We start from the raw sequence: 24,661 nt of genomic DNA on the forward strand, positions 1-24,661 counted from the left end.
TACAGCCAGCCTCACAAGCTGATACCGCTGTCCTGTGCATGTAGTGCAGGGAAAGATGTTTTTAATGTTCTTATCTCATTTACTCAAGTGACGTATGCTTGCATATACTAGGGTGATTAAAGACAATCTTTAAAGCTTAGGCGGTAAGGGAACAAACACTATTGATAACCGTAACTGTCGCTCAACAGTCCTTCCAGCCTCTCTCAATCCCATTTCCTACCTTTGGTAAACCCAGCCTTTCCGGACTCCATCCTCCCAGGCGTCCATGAGCATTCTTATGTGGACATGTGACATAAACGTGCGTTTCACTCTGCATTGAGTTTTCTTGGTGTAAAAAAACCCACACTATGGATTACTCTGCACCTTGCCTCATGGCTCTTCGAACAGCCTACCTCAATTTTTAAATGCTACCCAATACTCCTAATAATCTATAGAGGTTAAGCTAATGCATCACTTTCACAATATTGGACGTGGTTTCTAATTTGCAGGTATTATAGAAACTGCAGAAGCCTCTGGTACAAATATGCTAATTTGTACACATATGTGTGCTTCTATTAATACCTGAACATGTAAGTACTGAAAACTAAACAACCTAAAGCTTACATCAACTTATATTCTTCTAAGAGGAATGTCCCCACACCAAATGTAATGGAGCACTTTAATTCCAATCTAATGGAGAAAATACGTTTTCACTTTTAAAATATTTATATTAGCTGTTCTGGGCTGCTCCTTTGTATTTGTTTTTTGAGACAAGGTCTCATGCATCCCAGGCAGGTCTCAAACATGTGATGCAGTCAAAGATGACCTCGAAGTTCTGATCCTCCTGCCTCCAGTCCTGGTACTTTGTGATCCTGGGGCTAAAACTCAGACATCAGATCGAAGTGATGTAAGGTGGTTAGCATAGTGGCTACATGTAAATACTCTAACAGAAGAAGACAGCAGTACCCTGCCATTGCCTGCGTGTTATGCCACCCCTGACAAAGATAGTTATTTGTATTTTTTAAAGATTTATTTTTATTGTATGTACAAGTGTCTTTTGCCTGTATGTGTATCTGTGCACCACCAGTGTGCCTGGGACACACAGAGCCAGAGGAAGATGCCAGAGCCCCTGAAACATGAGTTAAGGACTGTGGTGAGCTGCCATGTGGGCGCTGGGAACTGAACCCAGATCTTCTTGTAAGCATAACAAATCCTCTTAACCATGAACCATCTTTCTGGCCCTCAGTTCATTACCTTTCAATGAACTCACTCATACTTCCGAATTCAACTCAAATTTTCAGAACATGAGCAAAATATAGCTGGAATTGTTTGCCAGAATGTAGCACTCAGGAGGCAGAGGCAGACAGATCTCCATCAATTCAAGGCCAGCCTGGTATACATATTGAGTTCTAGGCCAGCCAGAGCTACATTGAGAGCTCCTGTCTCAAATAAATAAAAAACAAATAACCTATAGCCAATTCCATTTGTGTTATTACAGTGGTACTCACCAACAAGGCCAGATATTCTTTAAAAAGCACCTCAAATGGTATGCCCTGATGGGAACATATTTAATGTAATGGAAATTATATACCAAATAAGAATCTTTCCCCGAGGCACACACAGAAAAAAGGAAGAGAGCTCTTTAATTATAAGCTATATTTTTCATATTTAACAAAACAGAAATATGAAACTATCAAAAAAACAAATTGATGTATAAAATTGGTATGTGAAAATACAACTTACTGAGAGGAAATTTACAAATGCTTATCCATTTATGATGAGTTCATAGCAATAAACACACTTTAAATAGATGATACCACTAGTCATAAGTATATTAAAGGAACTGGAGAAATAGATACAGTATGCAAGCCATATTCAATCCACAGGACTCACACGGTGGAAGGAGAGAACTGATTCCCCAAAGCTGTGTTCTGACCTCCATCCACACTAAGGCACACACATACACACACACACACATACACACACACACACATATACACACACACCACACACACACACTCACATACACACACACATATACACACACCACACACACACACTCACATACACATACATACACACTCACATACACACACATAACACACACACAACACACACATAAAACACACACACTCACATACACACACTCACATACACACATTCACACATACGCACACACTCACATACACACACAACACACATACACACTCACATACACACACACACTCACACACACACTCACACACACACACACATTAAAGGACTAAAAAGTAGCTCATTTTGTAGCACACCTGCACGAATCCCTTGGTTAGGTTCCCGGCACTGCATAATCTGGGCATAGTGGTACATGATTGTAATTCCAGCACTTGAAGGCAGAGGCAGGAGGATCAAAGTGTAAGGTCGTCCTGTGCTACTCAGTGAGTTCAAGGACAGCCTGAGATATACCCGACTATGTCTCAAAAACAAAAACCAAAAAAGGGAAAAAATGTTAACTACTCCTGTCAGCTTTCCACTACTGTAAATGATCCCTGAGATGACTCAACTTCCTAAGAAGAAAGGTTAACCAGGCTCATGGTTTTGGAGGCGTCAGTCTATGATCAACCGGCCCATTGTGTTGCATCTGTGTGGGGTATATGGTGAGGAATATGTGGTGAAGCAAATTGTTACCTCCTGGCCAGGATTGAAAGAAGAAAGAGAAGAGGCTAGGGAGCCCTCTCCCCTGAAGAACCTCCCACCAGGTTCCACCTCTTAAAAGTTTGTACGCCCTTAAACAGTTGCAAGCAGGCTAACCCTTCTCAACAGTTCCTTTGAGAACATTCCTAATCCAAACCATAGCAACACCTAAGCTACAGAATACCTTAGCTTAACTTCTCATAAACTATGAGGTGCTGGTTCTTTTCCGTCACGATTTCAGGGCTAGTCAGAGCTCCAGTTTCTGCCAGTATCGAGCGCCAGAAGTGGGGGAGGGGAAGGCTCACGCTACATACAGCCAGCCTGAGGAAACGTCCAGATTCAGAACTAGAACGAGGGTCTCTACTGAAGTTGCATCACTTTTGCAGAACTGTAAAATAAAAGCTATGAGATGCCAGGAGCCATCTACATGTGGAATCTTACAAAGAGGTTTGTGTAGTTTTGAAACCAAATCCCCTTACTGCTTAGAAAGCGTTCCAGCTGAGCCACATCAGTACAGCCTCGGGATCTATAACACTTAATTAGAATAGTTCATGGAAGATACTTGCCTAGATTTAATTATAAAGTCTCCTTTACTCGATGCATAATCTCCACTTGGGGAATAGAGCACAGACTGAGAATTACTCTATGACTGACTCACAGGAGAACTCAACACTCAGTTGTCAACAGAGAAAAAGACTTCCTAATACTGTTGATAAGCAGCCTCACCCAAATGTAACACTTCCCTTCTAGACACATGAGGTTCCCGTGCTCAGAAACCTGTGCAATCTCCATCACACAAGCTCTCCTGTCTCGGCTCCCTCTAAGGACTCAGCACAGACACAGCACTCCTGCCCCGGCCAGGTATCCACCACGATGGCCACACAGAAACAGCACAGATGGGCAGAAAGGGACTGGGTGACTGGGGGTCCAGTGTGTCTTAAGTCCAAAGGAGTAAAGTACACTCAACTCACTAGCCCCGTAAGTAATCGTATTACAAATTTAATTCCAAATGCATAACTTTTACAAACTGATACTTGATATTAAGCAAAAACACAATGTGTTTTTGGCATTTTTCTCTGGTCTTCACAACATACAATGCAGCATGAAAGTGGACTGGCACAGTGAGCTCACGCACCTGAAAAGCTTCCATTTCAAATGCACTGCAGTGAATAAAGTCCACAGAAAACAGGATGATGGCAGACTAACAAAAGTAAATGGCAAACATTTCATGAAGTCAAAATGAGAAAAATCACACAGCAGTGAGCAATGCTAACCATCCATAAGCAGCTTCATCCGAAGCAGGAAATGCCAAATGGAAGGGGCAGGTCACTCGGAAGGATGGCGGGAGCAACAGGCTAAGGCGGAGTTGCTGCTGTGTTCCAGTTCCTACAGTTTTGGAGTCAAAATCGGAAGCACTTTCTGAGACTATCTGCTACACACAATGATCTTAAGACCCAGGCATGCACAATGCCAACAGGCTCCTCAGTAGAACTGGGTTGGTTGTTCTGTTAACTGTCTTGGGGTTTAGGGGGAGAGGCAGGGGACAGAGCTAGGGAAAGAGAAAAACCAGGAAAGAGAAAAAGAACAGGAAGCAAGGGGCAGGGAGGTGATGAAAGGGGAGGGCATGTAAAGCTTCATTACAAATAAGCCCAGAGACAAAAATTCCAGACCTTGTGACAAAGAGAACCACGCACAGTTCAGCAAAAAATAAAATAAAATAAAATAGTCCAGAAGAAATTAATTTTGCTAGTCGGGCAAAGCCTTTCAAATACATTGGTTTTTCATGAGTGAAAGTAATATTTTGTAATCTCTCCAGAATGTCATATGAACTTCTTTCTTTGATATGTTAACACTATTGAGACACTGCTAGATTTCCTGACATACAAGCATCTCTTCTATATTCATTTCCCATTGCTTGATGCTCAAACCATTAAATCAAGGCTCCCCCTCCTAAAGGCATAGAAGAGAACATGCCCTGGCTTTTGTGGAGTGCAAGCCGCCCCATCGACTGCACCCCCCTACATCCTGCGATTTCTTGCTTTTCTCTTCACCCTCCCTCTGCCTCCTTAAAAGAACCCCTGTGACTACATGAGGCAATCAGATAACGCAAAACAATCTTCCAGTCTCAGAACTCTTGACCTGGGAAGTTTATGTAGTGTCTCTGTACCACACACAGTAATGTGATGTCATGGTAGTTCAGATAACAAAAGTACTTGCCACCAAGCCTGACAACCTGAATTCAAACCCCAGGACCCACGTGACAGAAAGGGAAAAATTACTCCCCCAAGTTGTCCTTTGACCTACACACACACACACACACACACACACACACACACACACACACTAAACAAATATAAAATGAAAACCCTTACATAATCACAGTTAAGAACTGAACATCTTCAAGAGAACGTCCTGCATTTACCAGCCCTTTGCTCCTTGACAAACTTCACTACAGTCAAACAGAACAGTTGCTGGTGAATGGGCTTTTTAAACACCTCACAAAGGAAGAGACAGTTAAGTGAAGGGGCATGATTAGATTACAAAACTTTTTAGGATAAGAACTTGATCATTAATAAACAATGGGAAACCAAAACACAGAAGTGATCATCACCGATTCCTCTATTTTTCGTGTCTGCAAAAGTATACAAATATCAGAAACCTGGGAGCTGTATCCGGGTCATTCTACTTTGAAAAGGTTTCAAAGCATTCAAGTAGAAATGTCGGGGAAGCAACAGAATGTAACCGGGTAGTGGAGTGCTTGTTTTATATGGGCAAGGGCCCAGGTCTGTTCCCCAGCACAAAAGAGATGGGAGAGACAGAAAAGAAAGGTCCCAGAGACACAGCCAGGTAGTTACGCCTTCACATCCTACCCCTCTCTCCTGCTGGAGTGCAAACAGGAGAGCAGAAAGCAGGTTCATCCTGTTCACTCTTCCACGTCTAGCGTCTCTTTACACTCAACCCAAAATAGACACTAATTAAAAAACCCAACCCTCATGGGGTGATGAGGACATGCACCTTACTCCCAGCACTCAGGAGGCAAAGGCAGGTGGATCTCTGAGTTCAAGGCCAGCCTGATATACAGATCAAGTTCTAGGATAGCCAGAAAACAAAAACAAACAAACCAAAAAAGAAGAAGAAGAAGAAGAAGAAGAAGAAGAAGAAGAAGAAGAAGAAGAAGAAGAAGAAGAAGCAGAAGAAGAAGAAAGGAAGGAAGAAACAAAGGAAGAAAGAAAGAAAGAAAGAAAGAAAGAAAGGAAGGAAGGAAGGAAGAAAAAACCCTAGTCCTCAAAAGAATAATCTGTGCTTTCTTTGAAGGAGGGAAGGGACTTCTTCCTGTAGGATTGAAAGCAATTCCTTATAGTGGATAGAGGAGCCACTGAAGAGTGACAAGGAAAGCAGCCATACAATGTGGTGATGAATTATTTATAATATAATAAAGATTGCCTGAAATATCTGAAAGCAGAGGCAGCCACACTAGTTAGTTCTAGAAAGAAACTAGGCAGAGGTGGAACACACATTTAATCCCAGGACTCAGGAGACAGGCAGATGGATCTCTCTGAGTTCAAGGCCACCCTGGCCTACACAAGAGTGAAGACTAACAGGGCTTCATGACTTTGATCCCAGCACTAGGGAGGTGGAGACAGGGGGGTTATGGAATATAAGGAGGAGACAGGAATTCAGAGCCTTTTGCCTTTGAGGATTTGCGGAGAGAGGACTGCCGTTTCAGCTTGGTAGAGGTAAGATCTACTGGCTTGGCTGCTTTGCCTCTCTGATCTTCAGCTTGAAGCTTGAACCCCAATATCAGTCTTTCAGTCTTTTATTTTATTTATCGTGTTACAATTGGCACCCAACGTTAAAGTACAAATTCACGAAAAAGCTACTTTGAGCCCAAACCTGAACGGCAGGGGTGACTCCCGCCTGAGTCCCTGGTTAGGTTTTCTTTGGTTTTCTCCTCAAATCTTTGAGCAAGTTTGGGGTTTTTCCGTTGTGGCTTTTCTACACAGTAGTCAGCTGCCACTCAAACTTGGGAGGCTTTCGGAGTTTTCCTCCGGCCCCTCTCCTCAGCTCACAAATACACTTCAGTTCTCGGGGCAGATGTGCTATGCCCCACAGTTCACTGACATTGTCAGCACACTTGGTAAGTCTATTGATAATTCTTAAAGGAAGGAATTAGTTTAAAAAGTTTTTCCCCAACGTTGAAAATGGGAAACATAATTACAATGGAGTTAGGACTCTGTTTGTTTATGCAATACGTGGCTTAAAATGGAACAATTACATGAAGGGATAATCAACTAAATCAGGATTGATAATTCTTGGTTAATCTCTAAACCAAAGTTGGGAGATGTGAATGCCAAGATACAGGCCTTAGAAAAACTTATTAAAGGTGATTGTAGAGATACTCAGATCCAAACAGAGAAATTTAATGGGGAAACAAATTCAGCACTGCAATTTAAGGTTAAAAGGAAATCTAAGGTCTTAAGAGAATATAACCTTAATATATATCCAGTGACCTTACAGGAAGTGCCAAATGATAGCAGTTCTATAAGAGTTACTTGGAAACTTGTGACAATATTAGATTTAGGGAAATTCATGGAAGTGGAAGTCTCATGTGGCATCCGTTCACAATTTGTGAAGCAGATGATAAACACATGATCTGTTTGCAATAGAGTTATCACTATAGACAGGAAAGACTTGATTAAAGCTGTCCTAGAGCCTGGACCACAACTACAATGGACTTCCTTGTTCAGAGAAGAGACTAAGAACATTGAACTAAAGTTAGAGGTAGAGAGATCTCCCAAGGTCAAATTCTTGAAGGTGGAGATTATGCTACTTTAGAAAGGCAATGCCTATATGATGATGATCTCTTGGGTTTAATCCATGCAGCAGCTTTGAATGCTTGAGACAGAACTGGAGAAGCATGAAAGAAAAATGAAGCACTTACAAAAGTTATATAGAGTCCAGAGGAAGCATTCACAGATTTCTCACAAAGACGGTCATTGGCAGTAAATCAATGGTATCAAACACAGAAACTAGAAAAATAATAATTGAAACAATGACTTTTAAAAATGCTAATCCCCAATGCAAAAGGATAACTAGGCCTTTAAAAGTAAGGTCAACACTCTGGAGGATTGGATTGGAAATACAATTAATATTGAAACTCATGATCATGATGATGATACATGGATAAGAGAGGTGATTTCAAGAGTTTAAAGAAAAAATGAAATATCAAATGTTTTATTTGTGACAAACAGGGCACTTGAAAAAAAAAAAGATTGCAAACAGGGTGTTTCTAGAAACAATTCTTTTTATAAATATAATCCAAACAGAATGCCCCTCCTTTCTGGATTGTGCAGGAATGTGACAAAGGCAAGCATTAGACTAAGGAATGTAGGTCAACAAGAAATTATCAAGGCATACTTTACAATCAGGAACCTCCATGAGGAGCATCTCAGAGGCCCCTAAGCAAAACCTTATGCCAAATTCAGTTCAGTCCTTTCCTATCACAGTCAAAATCACTTCACAGAACAATGAAAGAGTCTAATACTTACTGTAAGAAATCATACTGCTCTGTATGATAGAAGAGATATAAAAGTGAGAACAAAAAGTCAGAAATAAAATCACAAAGTGAGTATACTGGAATCTTCTATAAATGCAGAGACCAAAATTTAAACGTATGAATAAATGATGTTATCATTGAAGGTGTGGTAGACATAGGTGCAGATGTAACATTTATATCACAAGTATCTGCCATCAAAATTGGCCTCTTCAGGAGGTAAATGTTCAACTTTTAGGGACTGGAACTTTATCTTAGGTAAAAAAGAGCTTGAGATGTCTTGAATGTACAGGGCCTGAAGGACAGAGAAGACTATTAAAGCCATAGATAGCTAATATTGCAGTGAATTTGTTGGGACATGATTTATTACAACAAGATCAGCTTTGAATCACAGACACTGCTCAGAACAATTTTGAGGTGGCTGAGATGATCCAGCCTCACAGACTACTCTAGCCAGGACTTGAGACAAGCCCTACATTTTCCCATTACGTGGAGACTGGACAAAAATGATACAGCTTGACAGTTAACCAAAAGTTTTCTTTTCAGGATCCCCTAAAGATCCCCAGACAGCAGGAAGTAACATTAAGAACAGGATGCCCACATTCCCAAGAGGTTGGGTGGGTGGGTTTTAGGTCATTCATTGGGTTATGGCTATTTGTCATTGTTTAGGAGGATTGGTTACAGAATATTGCTGTTTACTGTCAGGAAGAAAGTTGAACAAAGGGGATTAGATTCAAGGTTTTTGTCTTAAAAGGGAATACAGATATGATAGTATAGGAAGGATAGATTATTGAATCTACTCTGAAAAGTAAATGTGTGTGTGTGTGTGTGTGTGTGAGCGCGCGTGTACGCACATACATACATACATATAAAATACAATATACAATGAAAAAGTCATTACTGAATCTACTTTTTAAAAGCAACTACTAGTTTTAAATACTTTACATTGGATTGGATTTTGTATACTGTATACAAATTCTGTATATTGATACAAATTTGAGATTTGGTTAAAACATTCTATACATATGTTTCTAATGTTGATCAAGGTATTGTACCTACACAGCTCATTTAGCAATGCAATGCACATTTCTAGTTCTTGAAAGTTGTTATTGCCAACTATATGGGATGACAGGAAGTGCACATTAGTAATGAGTCACCCATTACAATTGAACCTGTAGTCATACTATACATGCTATCAAGGTCAAACAGAGATACATTTTAGATAGATAGGTTATCTTCAAACATTTCAGAGATCTATGGAATATAGCACTTAAAATGTTTTAATAACATAGGTTCTTTTATTTTTTTAATTTTTTTTTATGACAATGAGTCAAGTCTGCTGCTAGCAGCACTAATCTACTTCAGAGAAGATCGTGGGCTTCAAAGAAACTCAACATGGAGTTTACTTTCTTTGTGGCAAAAGTTAGCCACTGGACTAAGAAAGTGCCCTTTCCTTGGCTTCTGAGAGTATGCTTGCTGTCCAAATTGGACAGCCAGGACACAAAAGAGAGTGACTGCAAAACCTTGCCAAGACAAGGCAGGACAGCCCTTCAGAAAATCCTGCTTCACAGAAAAGTCAACCAGATATGCTAGCCCTGTAGGCCAAAGATGGATGCCCCAATGTTGCAGAAGAAACTTGGATGACTGTACAGGAAGCCAGCTGTTTCTGTCACTTCTCATGTTTTTTTGGAAGTAACTTGCTTATACTTTCTGTTTATTCAGTTAATAGTATTTCCTTCCCAGGTCTCTAAGGGAATTGAAGACTTTAGACTCACAAAGATAGACTAGATAATGGAGTATTTTCTCTGAATTTGACAAATGCGAATGGACTAGACATTATTGATGAACTTATTGCCTGTATATAGTGTATATACTCATTGTGCTTATTGCATATAGTTTTTTTTTTTTTTTTTTAATGTTAGCTATAGCCTTCTTTCCTTGTATTCAACAAAAGAGAATTTTGGTGATATATTATTTATGATTTAATAAAGATTGCCTGAAGTATCCAAAAGCAAAGCTAGCCACACTAGTTAGCTCTAGAAAGAAACTAGGCAGAGGTGGTACACACCTTTAATCCCAGGACTCAGGAGACAGGCAGATGGATCTCTCTGAGTTCAAGGCCACCCTAGTCTACACAAGAGTGAAGACTAACAGAGCTTCATGAATTTGATCCCAGCCCTTGGGATCACACACATTTAATCCCAGCACTATGGAGGTGGAGACAGGAAGTTATGGCTGGGCAGGGAACAGAATATAAGGAGGAAGAGACAGGAAATCAGAGCGTTTTGCCTCTGAGGATTTGTGGAGACAGGATTGCTGTTTCGGCTTGGTAGAGGTAAGATCTACTGGCTTGGCTGCTTTGCTTCTCTGATCTTCAGCTTGAAGCTTGAAGCTAAATATTAGTCTCTGGGTCTTTTATTTATTGTGTTACACTACAATTTACCAAATGGATAGCCGTTGGCAGCTGATTGCACCTCTCAAATCAATGTTCCCAAACTAAATCCAATGACCCCCTTGCATAATTCCATGTATTTCTAGTATACTACAGACCCCAAGTGACACACACAGTATTGAATTTCTATTGTCAACTTGCTCACATTATTAAACACCTTTGGGTGCATCCGTGATGAAAAACCACTGAGGCAGAAGGAAGACAACTGGATGTGAGTGACACCACCCCATGGACTGAATAAAAAGAGAAAAAGTCATCTGAGAACTGGCACTCCCCTTTCTCAGTTTCCTAGTTGGTGCCACAAAAAAGAAAAAACAAGCCATTCCCATTAACACGCTATCCAGTCCATGATAGACTCTCTGTCTGAAGTGTAAGCCAAGATAAAACCTTCCTCTCTGAAGCTGCTTTTGGCCAGAAGATTGGTCATAGGAACAAGGAAGGAAACTAATACAGCCTATGGCCAATGATGTTGGAACAGATGTTGTTACATGCGCACTGCTGGACGATCACATTAAAAGTTAAGTTGTCGTTCTAATATTTGATTACTTTTTCCAAGGGGTAGTACTTCCAGTCCTCCTTAAGTAGATACTTAAAGAAAAATGAATCCAAGTTAAGGTATTAATTTACATCACAAGGTATGATTACATTAAAATACATATGATTCTTTAAAAAGTGCCGTTCAGATTCACTATGTGTGTATATTGCAAGAGATCAAACTCAGGGAGACCTATTAAAGTTAGGGAAAACACTCAACCACTGACCTACCTCCCAGCTCCAGTTTCTTTTGACCTGAAGAAAGTGATTTTGGAAATCCTCCCTTTGTAATAAAGGGAGGGTTTGTCCCAAGACGACCTTAATTTTTTGTTAATAAGAACTTTTGCTGCTAAAGCCAAGTTGTAAGGTGTTGGTATTGTAAACAGAAGACCAAGGCTGTGCCCTGCCTGGGCTGTAGAGGGGAAACGTCGCTGTCCAGGCTATGTCCAGGCTATGGGATAATAACAGGAATAACAACAATTTTGTCCTTTTTTACTGAATTTCATTTAAGAACAAAAGAGCAGAATATTGCAAGCTTCTCTTTGGGATTTTGTTTATTTAAACTCTGTTAAGTTGAGGATTACACGTCCCTCTCTCCCCGAGAGCATTTGCTGAGCATTTGCAAAGCCTTGGTTTCAGCTTCCAGCACAGGGAAGAAGAGACGGTGAAATGGCCAGGTACACGAATATAAAAAATGAACCCAATAACCCATATGTGAAGACATTAACGTCAAGGTTTTTCTCCTGTCCAGATGCAATTTCTGCCCAACTACCACACAAAGTCATATTCCTTGTTCACTGGGATGACTGGTTTACCCTTAACACCAGGGGGTTTAAGCCTTCAATCATTTAAGATGCTTTGCTGGGTTTTTGACAATTTAGCCTGCTGAGCTCACAGCTCCCAAGGGAAGGTGTTGGTTGCCAGTTTGACTTCTGTTGCTGCTGACCACTATCACGAACTGCACAGATAATGGACCTCAATAACAACCGCCCGAGGGATAACACTTCTATTAGCCATAATGTGGCTTTAATTAAGCTAATAAATAAAGGATATACTCGGTACAAAGTTTTATTAAATTTGCCAGTGTTAAAATTTTTTGAAAACTTGTGTATACAGTGCTACTACAAATTTGTCTACAGATATAATACAGTTTCTTATGAATGTATGCTACATTTCAATTTATTTTCTAAAGGAATTCAATTTATTAGCTCCATTCCCTCGAAATATATACGTTTCTAGCCTTTCTAAATGACAGTTTCATAACAGATGGGTCTAGGCATGCTGGGCACAGAATGGGTTTACTCAGTATAAAGAGATTGCCTACCACAGCAAAGGAGGTCCCATCCCCATCTGGTTCTAGAGTGTTTGGATGGTGGAAAAGATTAATGCTTTGATTCTTCCATAGCTTTGTGTATTAAATATTAATTTCTCTCTGAAATGGCTGAATTAGTTTTCATCTTGAAAAATAGAGACACAAATTGTAGTTCTTAATCCAAATCATTTATGCAATAGCAAATAAGTCAGAGTACTTATAATGAATAAGAAGAGGCTAATCAAAACAAAAACAAAAGCATCCATCTTAAAAAAAAATAAAATTTAAAAAAGGAACAGGCTAAGCATTATTCTTACATGTTAAAATGCAATTCACAAAACCAACATAACTGACACAATTCTCTGTTTTTAGGAGTACAAAGCAAATTGAGGTTATTTTGCTGAAAATGAGAGAGTGATGGCTGAATTCAGCTCACATACATAGTGAATTCAGCAATAATTGTATTTTTTAAATACACAACCTGACAGGCACTATGGTAGATAATAATGAATCAGCATGGGAGCCATTTAATATACTTCTTGATTAACTCATTGCCTGTCCAGTTTGCACAGACATGCTTACATGTCATGACCGTCATAATTCCCATCATGCCCGCTGCTAACACTCCAGCACCTTGATTAGCGCGCAGTTCCCAGACGGGCCATTGCTAATGCTCAATGATTCTCTTCCGACTCCTGCCTCTGTCACTGTGCTGCAGGATCTCCAATTAAACATAATGTCCCTGATGAGCCATATTAATGTGAACAAATTCCTACCAGGGATCCCAGCCTATTCCATTTTGCTCCAAAATGTAGAGAAAGTAATTTAGCTAAGCCAGGATAATCAAAACATTTAAAATTGAGAGAGTATAATGTTTCTGCAGAATAAGTTTTTCTAAAGACAATAATAGCAGAAAAGTGGGGGAAAAGTCTAAACATCTCAAATGCATTCTTCTCCTGATTAGTTCTTCATTGAAAGGTCTGGTGTCTCAAATTTGCATAAGTATATACAGTATATTCCTGATATAAAAAGGACACTAATGCCTAAGTTTTATGAGAGACGTGAACAACAGCAAGTTTTAAGCAACTGTGCCCCCCCCCCAAAAAAAAAAACAATCCTTTGATTCTCTGGGCCCAGAGGCCTTGGAATACATAGTTCCAGCTCCTCAGGATGGTGAGGTTGAAAAAGGATCACTTCAGCACAGAAGATCAAGACAACACAATAAAACCTCATTCTGCAGCCCTTCCTCCCCCCACCAAAAAAAAAAAAAAAAAAAAAAAAAAATGTTACCAGCCTTTTGATTACCTAAGCACCAGAACTAAAACTAAATCCATGAACCCAGGTCCTTCCTTCCCTCATATGCAGCCCTAGAGCAACTGTCAGGGATTTTCTGATGGCCTCTGTGTTGCTGAGCAAATGCTAACATCTGTTTGCCACTGATAAATATTCAGAAAGATCCTAGGGTTTCCAACTGGGGTCTACATGTTAGGAAGCCTCATGACCTACCAAGTCCAACTGAAAAGCACAAGATCACAATGGTCAATATCTTAACACATCATTTAGTAGTCAAGGCAACTTAAGAATGTGTTTCTTCCCACAGAAACAGCTGACCTGAACAAGGGGGAGCTAGGTAGTCTACGGGCCTCTGGTAATGGAACAGTGTTTATCCCTAGTGTACATACGAATGGACTTTGGGAGCCCATTCCACATAGAGGGATACTCTCTCAGCCTAGACACATGGGAGGAGGCCCAGGCCCTGCTCCGAATGATGTGACAGACTTTGAAGATCCCCCATGGAAGGCCTCGCCCTCCCTGGGGAACAGAAAATGGATGGGATAGGGGTCAGTGTGGGGCAGGGGAGAAAGGGAGGGAAAGGGAACTGAGATTGATAGGTAAAACAAGATTGTTACTCACTTAAAAAATATAGAAGGAAAAAAATTTAAAAGAAACATTTTTTTAAAAAAAAAATTAAAAAGAACGTGTTTCTTACAGGGCTGGCAAGACGGTCCAGTAAGTAGACACTTGACACCAGGAGTTCAATTCCCACTCCCCACAGGGCAGAGGGAGAAAGACTCCTGCAAGTCACCCTCTGAATATACACCTGACATGCTGCATACAGCAGGCCTGGAGAGACGGCTCAGCTGTTAAAAGCACTGGCTGCTCTTCCAGAGGATCAGGGTTCAATTCCCAGCAACCACAAAATGTCCCACAACTGTCTATAAGACCCCAATCTCAGGAGAACCAACACCCTTTACATGTATGGTACAGACATACATGTAGGCGGAAACAGTCACATGCAAATCAGTTAATTGGCCAATTAATTAATAAATTTGATGTAATAATAAATGTATGTAACAAGCACATGATACTTAAATAAGCCTGGTAGCACACTGTGTGATATACTAGTTATGCTTTATTAAATCTTGCCTGAGGATTCAGAAAGCAAAGTCAGCCTCAAGCTATAGAGGTCAGGCAGTGGTGGCACACACCTTTAATCCCAGGACTAGGAAGACAAAGGCAGGTGGATCTGTCTGAGTTCAAGGCCACCCAGGGCTACAAGAGATTGAATCAGTCTAAAAGAGTGACAGAGCTCAGGCCTTTAATCCCAGCACTAGAGAGGCATAAAAGGTAGGAGAAGAGGCTTCACTATTCAGTCTTAGGAGTCTGTAGACACACTGAGGAGAGCATATCAGCCTGAGTGAATCTGAGGGGCAGTAAAGTCAGGAGCAGTCTAAGGATCGCCTCTTTGGTCTGAGCTGTTGTAGAGGTAAGAGCTAGTGGCTGGCTGCTTTGAATTTCTGATCGTCAGCTTGAAGCTTGAACCCCAATTATCAGTCTTTAATTTATCGTGTTACAGCACACACGCCTGAAATCCTAGCTACTAAGGAGGCTGAGGCAGAAGATTATGAGGGTTTCAAGGTTTTCTTGGACTACAGATGAGCTCAAGGGAAAAAAAAAAACAAAAACAAACAAACAAACAAAAAAAAAAACTTGGAACTCTTCCGATTTGAAAATGATGAGAAATATTCTGAAATCTTCTATGATTGGGGAAATGCTTGAGACTGTTGCATTTCAATTATGTCCGTCTTGGTAGACACCTAAAGTAAAACCGGAGATGTGCTAACCAAGATATAAATATAACAATTCATAATGATATATATTTAAAGGAACAAAATAAAGCTATTCCAACTGCCTCCTAAGTTGTTAAGTGTTCCCCTCGGGTCTCTTACGCCACAGCCTACAGTAATGTCTTCCAGTCCCATTTACCCTTCGGCTCTTCCAACTGGAACCAACATACACTCAGGCGTCATGAAGTCCTATTTGTGGTGCACCCCTCCCCAGCCAGCAGGGAAATATTATCGAGGGCAGGCATAAAAAGTGATGGCTACCATCCCAGCGTACTCACGGGAAACAACACTCAATCTCACTATGGAACCCGAAGGCGGAAACTCGGGTACCCGCCAGGAATCACTGTTTAAACAGCGTGCTGCTTGGTTAAGACACGCATCACCGTCACCACCGTGAAGACTTCCCTGATTTGGGGGTCTCGTTTCGAGGCTGTAAATATCAGGTCTTACTCACTTAAATTCAGCATGAACGTGCACAAAGCAATAAAATGGGAGTACAGGAAAAACACGGCCAAGGGCCAAAGCGCAGAAACATTTTCCTCATTTGAAATGAAGAGTCTTGACCTTTCAAACTTAAGCTTGATTAAACCCTTCTTTTGAAAACTGAATTTCTAACTTTAGTGGTTCAATAAAAAATATTTTATTCCTTTATGTGAAAAAAAAAAAACATTTTTTTTTTTAAGCCTCTTTACTTACAATTCAAGGATTGAATGGATGGGTTCTATCCGAGTGCATTTTCAGGAGTAGAAATACAGGTCTCTAAATTCTCCATCTCTCTGCACTGTTGACCAAACGAAGGAAACCACTACCCACTAAGACAGTCAAAAAGTTCTGATCCCTTATAGCTCACATCTTCTCTGAACTGCCTAAAATCGCCAACAGAGAAGCGAATCAAGGCTGGCCCTAGTTAGTTTCTACCTCACAAAGACAGCGTGAGAATGTTTGCAGTTCAGGTGGTGGGAGTTTGGCCAGCGGCACTGCACAGTGCTCTGGGTTTGAGCCCCAGCACACACTAAGCTAGGAATAGGGACACACACCTGTAATCTCAGCGCAAGAGGATCAGAAATTCAAGACATTCAGGGTTATCTTCAATTACACAGAGTCTGAGTCCAGCCTAGGCTACATGAGGCCCTGTATCCCCTGCCAACCCCCTGGGGGAGGGGGTGTAGGCAATTTTGAAAAATACACTGAGCATGGCAGAGAGCTATCTGGGGATTAACAAGCACTGGCTGCTCTTGCAGAAGACCCAGGTTCAATTCCCAGTACCCACATCAGAGTTCACACCCATCTGTGACGCCAGGTCCAGGGAATCTGATGCCAATCCTCCGCCAAGAAGGAACACTGCACAAGCACGCGTGCAAGCAAATACTGATATACCTAAAGCAGAAATAAATCTTTAAAAGTTAATAACACAGCAGTTCTCACATTATTTCTTCATTACCTCATGAGGAATGAGAGCTACTGGTACTGAAATCATCAAATTTAAAAAGAAATTAGCAAAGGATCTAAGATCAAGTTCTTTTCAAACCAAAATATATGTTTGCAAAACCAATTTAACTGCTTTCCATTAAAGGACATTCTAAACACAACCATCAAATAAATAGTGTAGCTGACATTTATTTTCAGCAAATTAGTTTGCGATTCTTTTATCTAGATTTTTTAAACGGAAGTTACAATAAGACAAAATGAGTAACAGTTTCAAATGGGACACATTTTTTTTTAATATCACCACACTTTAAAGATCTTTCTACTAAATTAATTACTAAACTGTAAAAGTGACATTATCAGAAAAAATAGAGCCAAAGGACAAAAACCAGTGACTTAAAAGCAGCAACTCATATCTCACTCTGTAAAGTTCTTTTCCCATGGGATTTCTTTCTAGGCATTCCTAGGTCATTACTGCTGGAAATGCCTGCTGTGTTTAAAAAAAAAAAAAAAAAACCTGAAATTCTGTATTATTCACTGCTTTATGCTATACCTTCTTTTGTTCAGATCCAATTAGCATCAGCCTATCTCTCTTCTATTAAACTTTCAGCTGAATGCATTGATGCTTTTAGGAAAGATTAGACAATGACAGCATTGCCTTAGTGATTGCTGGGACTATGCTGGGGAGGTGTTCATAAGCGAGCTCTGTGTAAACAGCACATTCACCTTCCCACCTAACTTTACAGTGCTTGGTTTTAATCTATTTGTTGACCAGCAATGAGTCTGGCAGTCTTGGTCTGAGGCTTGGGGGAGGGGGACCCGATAGTCAAGACATTATAATGCTTCCATTGTGCTTGTGAGGACAGTAAACAATTAAGTGGTTTTAAAAACTGAATGCACCTTTTCCATGTGAAGGAAAAATAAAGCAAGTATCTTTCAAGTCTATCCTAATGGACCCAAATTAAGTTCAGAATAAAACTAAGTAAAAATATACTCACGGAACTGGCGTCAACATCACTGTGAATGGCGACTGTCTTGATGCCCATCTTCTTGCAAGTTTTAATGACCTAGTCAAAACACATCGTCTATTAACCAAGATCTATCTACAAAGCGACCAAATCCATTTCCACAAAAAGAATAGAAAATAATTCAAATTCTACTCACCCTACATGCAATTTCTCCTCTGTTAGCAATAAGAATTTTATCAAAAGTCTGACAAGAGACAAAAAAAGAAAACCGTTACTCTTACTTTGGGAACAAAAAAGAAAGAAAGAAAGAAATCAAGATTTTTCCACAATTAATCATAAATATGTGTTTCTAGTAAGCATTTACTCTCTAACTCTCTAGATAATATTAAATAATAGTAGCAGTAATATGTTCATTTACAACCAGAAAGCAATTATGTTCATCTGGTAGGATCTGGCCCTATAGTAACTTGGTTAAAGCTGTACTGATTGCCACAGAGAAACATGCCTGCCATATTACAAGGTTCTGGATTCAATTCCCAGCACTTGCTGCTCTCACAAAGGACCCAGCATTAAACATATTGCCTCTGGTAGAAGTACCAGTGCCACTGTTGTTGGTTACAGACTAAGCAACTGTTGGCACAAATATGTATTACAAAGCATTACCAAGTCATAAAGACACAGTGAAAGACCCTTTACTTCCTGCTCAACGGTGACTCCAAGTCAGTCTAGGGCCAAGCGGCCCGCCCAGGGTGGACACCAACAGTTCCACACATCCTCTTACCCTGGATTCCTCATTAGAAGGGCAAAGATCACGGAAGTGCCTACCTCTGGGGCCTGTGAGGGTGACCCAGTGGCCTGGCGGTAAGTACACTCTCAGAGCGCGGTACCTCTCTTGACTGGTATTCATTCCTACAGCACTCATGCCAAACTGTCCAGCCAGCAAGAAAACTGTGAAAATCACTATTTGCATTTGACACCTCTTCTATATTCAAGCAAATATTCAATATGGATCATCACATCAACCTTCTAGCCATAGAGTTTCTTTTAAGTAAATCAAACACATAGATGCCTCAAAAACTTCTTAAAACATATATATATTATATATATATATAATATATATACATCATATATATATATGTATACATATATATGTATGTGTGTGTGTGTGTGTGTGTGTGTGTGTGTGTGTGTGTGTATATATATTCCCCCTCTGGATGTATGTGGTATGTATATGCATGTGTGTGCCTGGTTTCGGGTTCCCTGAAAGCATAATCACAGACGGTTCTGAGATGTGGGGAACTGAACCTGGGTCCTCTGCAATAGTAATAAATGCTCTTAACAGCTGAGCCAGCACCCCCTCAGAAATTCTAAAACTTTGCAGATACACCCTGGTCCCTGCCCCAGAGGCAACCATGTTGTCAAGATATTCTTCCAGATAGTATTCAAGAATATAACACACAGGAACAAGCTAGCTTTGACCTCCCACTCTGCATCAATATTTATCAGCACAGCACAATCACAACCAGTGTTGAGCTAATGCTGTGTCCAAGTCAGTGAGTCCAGCTAAGCGGTAGCACGAATAGGATATATAAAGGCGGCCGTGCTAAAGAAAGAGGGTTTCCCAAAAAAAGCCACAAGGAATTTTTAGTTTGGCCTATGCATTTGATAAAGTAGGGGACTTCGTGAGCCTGAAACACCAGATAAGGAAAGGACTTAATGCCATTTAAGGAACAAAGACTTTATGCTAAGTCTTTACCACAGCTAAGGCACTACTACCCTGAAGAAAAACACAAAGGCACAACAGAGGGGCTTCTGGGTATCAGAAGAGGTGGGGTCTCTCGTGGGCCGCTCTGCAGCTGCGCTGACGGAGGTACAAAGTTTCCCAAGCATCCTCTCAACGACTTCCCTTCCTACGTTCATTCTGTTCATGGTGCTTCACCAGTTGCTGCTGGGACTCTAGACCACCACTGGAACGTGAGTCACATCTCTCCAATTGAGGGACCAGGAGAAGGAGCTAGCTCGCCCTGTCTCCAGAGTCTGCCATGGAGGAATGAAAGCAGAACTCTGGACAGGGTCGCACAGCATGCCGGCAAGGGGAACTGGAGGGAGGGCCCAGACACTACCCAGCAGAAACATCAAAGAACACCACCGATGGGAGCAAACACTTACGGTGCAGGGGCTCTTCACTAGCACCATAAATGCCGCCAGAGATCAAGCTTACAAAAGCATACCCTCACGTGGTGCTGGCCCACACTAACTTGGGGCCACTACATGCTCTCATCCAAACAAAGTGTCGTCAGATCAAGTCCTTATTTTAATGGACATGCATGACACAACTTAACGTGCCAAAACTCAAAAAGTCTTTGTAGGGACAAGCACGCCTGTACACACCTATAATTCCATCACTAAGAAGGCTAAGGGAGGACAGAGGGTCTTCTTGAGGCCACCCTGAGCTACATAATCAGACGACATCTCAAACATGCAAGTAGGTACAAATACGTGACCATGCACGTTTACACAAAAAAGACGCATTTCATTAAAAGATAAATTTCCCCTACCTTAATTTTGACCTGACATAATTCACTAATAAAATGTTGAATGAGGAAGAAAAGCACCATGTGCAAACTTGAAGACCAGAGTTCAAATCTCTAACAGCCACAAAAACACCTAGGCATGACCACCCAGGTGCCTGTAACACCAGCACAGGGAGAAGAAGAAACAGAGGGACTCTTGGGGCTTGGCTACTCAGTGCCCACAAGACCCGTGCAGTAAGAAGTAGAGATGGGTCCCTGGGGCTTGCTGCAGGCCTAATTCCAGGTCCAGTGAGAGACCCTGACTCAGGGGACTTAAATCATACAACATAGAGCAAGATACCATATGTTCTTTCTCCTCTGACCTCTACAGGGACATGAACACGTGTACACATGCACATACTTAAAAAAAAAAAAAAAAGGAAAGAAAACAAAATAACAAAAGAAGCCTGTGATACTACTTCAGCAATATAAAAAAATAATTACAATATCAGCAAAATTCAGTCAGCCTATTGAACATCATATGGCTGCAAGAGAATAAAACCGTTCTAACTTAGCTGTTGAGAGTATCTTTTTAAAGTACTTACTTTTTCTTCAGGGTCATATCCCATGGAACTGAGACTTCGGGACACCACTAGGCACTGCTGTGAATAGACTGGAGCATGCTAGTTAGAAGAAAGAAAGAACGTGAAAGCAATTAAATTCTTGTGCGTTTTAACTTTTCTTTTTTCAGAGTACTTCTTCTGGTTTGCTTCTACCTGAGGTTTTTCTGTCTGCATATGCATGCAGTGCTAAGAATACAACTTAGGTATCAAAGGGAAACCATAACTGTAGACTCAGCCCTTGACATGTGAGAGGAGCCAAAGGTGTGGGGAGAAGGAAGAGGAGGAGAAGGAAACATGAAACAGGAGGGGGGCGGTGTGTGACCCACCGGAGGCAGCCTCCGAAGGGTATCAGCAGTGGCAGTGATGGGCCACAGAAACTCCAGCCTTCCTGGTCCTGCGGACTGACAGGCAGTACAGGGTCCGTCACGAACCACAGGGAACGTTACAGAATTTAAAGCATGGATGAGCTTTGGAGGCAGAGATCCATCTAACATCCTCAAGGCCCCCCGGGGTGCTGTGGCTTTAAGACACCTGGATGTCTCAACTCTAACCAGAACTAGCAACTTTAAAAGTATTCCTTTCTCATACGATGAGTCGTGGCTTTTTTCTGGCATAGAGGGAATTGATGGATAAAAATCCAAAACTAATCAAGTTCACTTCTAGTGTCTTTCCGGAGAAACTTTATCTTAATGCCTAAGACATTAAGAAAAAGAGTAATACAAATTGTAACACACATGGATGAGGTCTGACTATGCCTCTGACTGGATGTCTTTATTATTGGTTTGGGTCTAGTTTTTGGTTTTTGGTTGAGACAGGGGCTCACAGTGTAGCCCAGGCTGGCCTGAATCCAATACATAGACCAGGCTGGCCTCAAACTATGGAGTACCAGAATAAAAGATGAACATTATTATGGTACAGCTGAATGTCTTTAACAAATCTCATACAAGCATCTTTCATATGCTTATGGGTCATTTTATGCTTTCTTTATAGAAATGTCTATTTAAATTCTATAACCATTATTCAAATTGGATTGTTTTTGTTTGCTTGCTTTTCAAGATGGGGTTTCCCTGGTTGCCCTGGAACACACTCTGTAGAACAGGCTGGGCTGGAACTCAGAAACCTGCCTGCCTCTGCTTCCCGAGGGCTGGGGTTAAGGGATACACTACTACCACCAGGCTCAAAGTGGATTTTCGTCCATTGTTGTTGTAAGGGTTCTCAACATATTCTAGACTCACACCTTCATCAGGTATAAGGTCACAGTGATCTTATCTTATTCTGTTTACTTTTCACTTTCCATGAGTCCTTTGAAGCTTTAAAAAGTTACTTATGACTAAATCTGTTTCCCACTTGTGTCTTTTTAAGTCACAGCTAATAAACTGTCAAAATCAGAAAGTCCAGAAATTCAAAAAAAGAAAAGTTGTATAACCAGTTTTTAAGAAAATGATTTATTGGGACAGTAAAGGGGGTTAAAGGTGCTTGCTGTGCAATCCTGAGGACCTGGGTTAAATCCCTGGGACCAATGGAAGAAAAGAAGTGACTCCTGAGATATGTCCTCACTTACCTGCACATGTATACACACACACACACACACACACACACACTTACTACACGTGCACACTTACTATGTGTGCACACACACTGCACATGCACACACACGCTACATGTACACATACATACTGCATGTGCACACACACATTTACTACATGTGCACACTTACTTCACATGCACATATATACACTTTCCTGCACATGCATACACACTGCATGTGTACACACACGCACACACACACACACTACATGTGCACACATATACTGCCCGTGCACACACATACACACTGCACGTGCCCACACGCACATACTTACTGCACGTGCACACACACACATACTTACTGCACATGTACACACATACTTACTGCACTGAGCACACACGCACATACTTACTGCACGTGTACACACATACTTACTGCACGTGCACACACATGTACACACTTATCGCATACGCACCCTCACACACTGCATGTGCACGCACACACATAGAAAATAAATTTTTTAAAAAAACTGACCTGTGTAGTAGTTACTGGTAAAAATGGAAGGGAGGGGGCATAAACAGCAAAAGGTGTTAGTGCTATCTCAAAAGAAACAATGTTTTACAGAAATGTTCTAAAGTGAAGCTAAACACATAAACTTCTGTAAAACATTAAGTCTCAAACTGCAAAATGTAAACTGCATAAAGTAAGAGTAGGAGACATGGGAGAGGCAGCTCACTAATTAAAGCTTTACGCTACCAAGAAAAAGAGGGAATGGGGATGGGAATGAGATCAACGGTATTGTGTCCGTTACAGACCAAGACACATTCCATCTTCCTTTACATTGCCCCAGGTTCTACAGACCAGAAAGTTGGGTCCCACCAGTGTATAATTCCCCAAAGGTCAGGAGAGCTAGAAAACTTTATTTTTTATTTAAGATTAAAAACAACGGCATCTTCCAGCCTGAAGTTAGAGCCCATTGAAAGCGGTGATTTGGTGAATGGGGCTGATGTAGCAGGAGGCTCTTCACTTGCCCTCTGTTAGCTGAACAGCTACATAAAGTTCAACGTCATAACAAACTTAGTAACAAAGATAATACTCCTTCCTCAAAATACATTGCAAAGAGCTTCACCCAACTCTAAAATCAAACGTCTAAGTTAAAAAGCTAGCTGGGCATTTCTCCCATCTCTGAGGGGGGTCACATACACAGCAGCCCCTACAACTCCACCCATTAAGAGAGAGAGAACACACAATTTCAAAAAGTTAATAAAAGACCTCCCCCAAAGCGTTTCTGTGTGTATTCTTGACTGTCCTGGAACTTACTCTGTCACTCAGAGATTCATCTGCCTCTGCCTCCTTTGAAATTTTCATACAATGTATCTTGATGGCATTCTCCCTGCAGTTTCTCCCAAATCCACACCTCCTTCACAACTTTGTGTTCTCTCTCTCTCTCTCTCTCTCTCTCTCTCTCTCCACAGCAGATGTCCCTGTCTTCTGTCTCTTATCTCCCTGCTCGCTCTCTCTCCCTGGGTGTTTCATAAGTCTCTAGTGTAGATGTTGTGTTGTAAATGTCTTATTGGGGGCAGATACCCCAAGGGTAGTTGATCTCCAGTTTGACCAGTTGTGTCTTTCTGTGATGGTCTTCATTTGCCACTAAAAGAAGCCTCTTTGACTGGGTGAGAGATGCACTTCTTTCTCTATGGGTCTAAGAACAAGAGCTAGAATATGGTTAGGAATTTTACTGGCTTAGGGTAGTAGTAGTAGGTTCTCCCCTAAGACCCATGACCTCACTAGACACAAATACTAAGTTCACAGTGCTAGGCATGACTCCTCTCCTGTTGAATGAGCTTTAAGTCCAATTAGGTGGCTGTTGGCTACCCCAGAATATAAGTGCTATTATTACACCTTCTGAAATATGTTTTATGTAAAACAAACCAAAAAAAAAATCACTTGTGTCTTTAGCCACTAACAAATC

The 24,661-nt window shown here is 41.0% G+C and overlaps 1 protein-coding gene across 2 annotated transcripts in view; it reads right to left on the reverse strand.

Moving 5' to 3' along the window:
• The window catches only part of Pcca (propionyl-CoA carboxylase subunit alpha), a 281,942-nt gene that overhangs the window by 241,467 nt on the left and 15,814 nt on the right, over positions 1-24,661 (reverse strand). For both annotated transcript variants that reach the window (XM_051195193.1, XM_051195192.1), the window contains exons 2-4: positions 21,144-21,221; positions 18,222-18,269; positions 18,056-18,124 (exon numbers count right to left, since the gene is read on the reverse strand). In XM_051195193.1, coding sequence (XP_051051150.1) covers positions 18,056-18,124; positions 18,222-18,269; positions 21,144-21,221 — 195 coding nt within the window. The remainder of the gene's footprint in view (positions 1-18,055; positions 18,125-18,221; positions 18,270-21,143; positions 21,222-24,661) is intronic.

This window comes from Phodopus roborovskii, unplaced genomic scaffold, assembly GCF_943737965.1.
Source record: "Phodopus roborovskii unplaced genomic scaffold, PHOROB, whole genome shotgun sequence".
In the NCBI taxonomy this organism is placed as follows: Eukaryota; Metazoa; Chordata; class Mammalia; order Rodentia; family Cricetidae; genus Phodopus; species Phodopus roborovskii.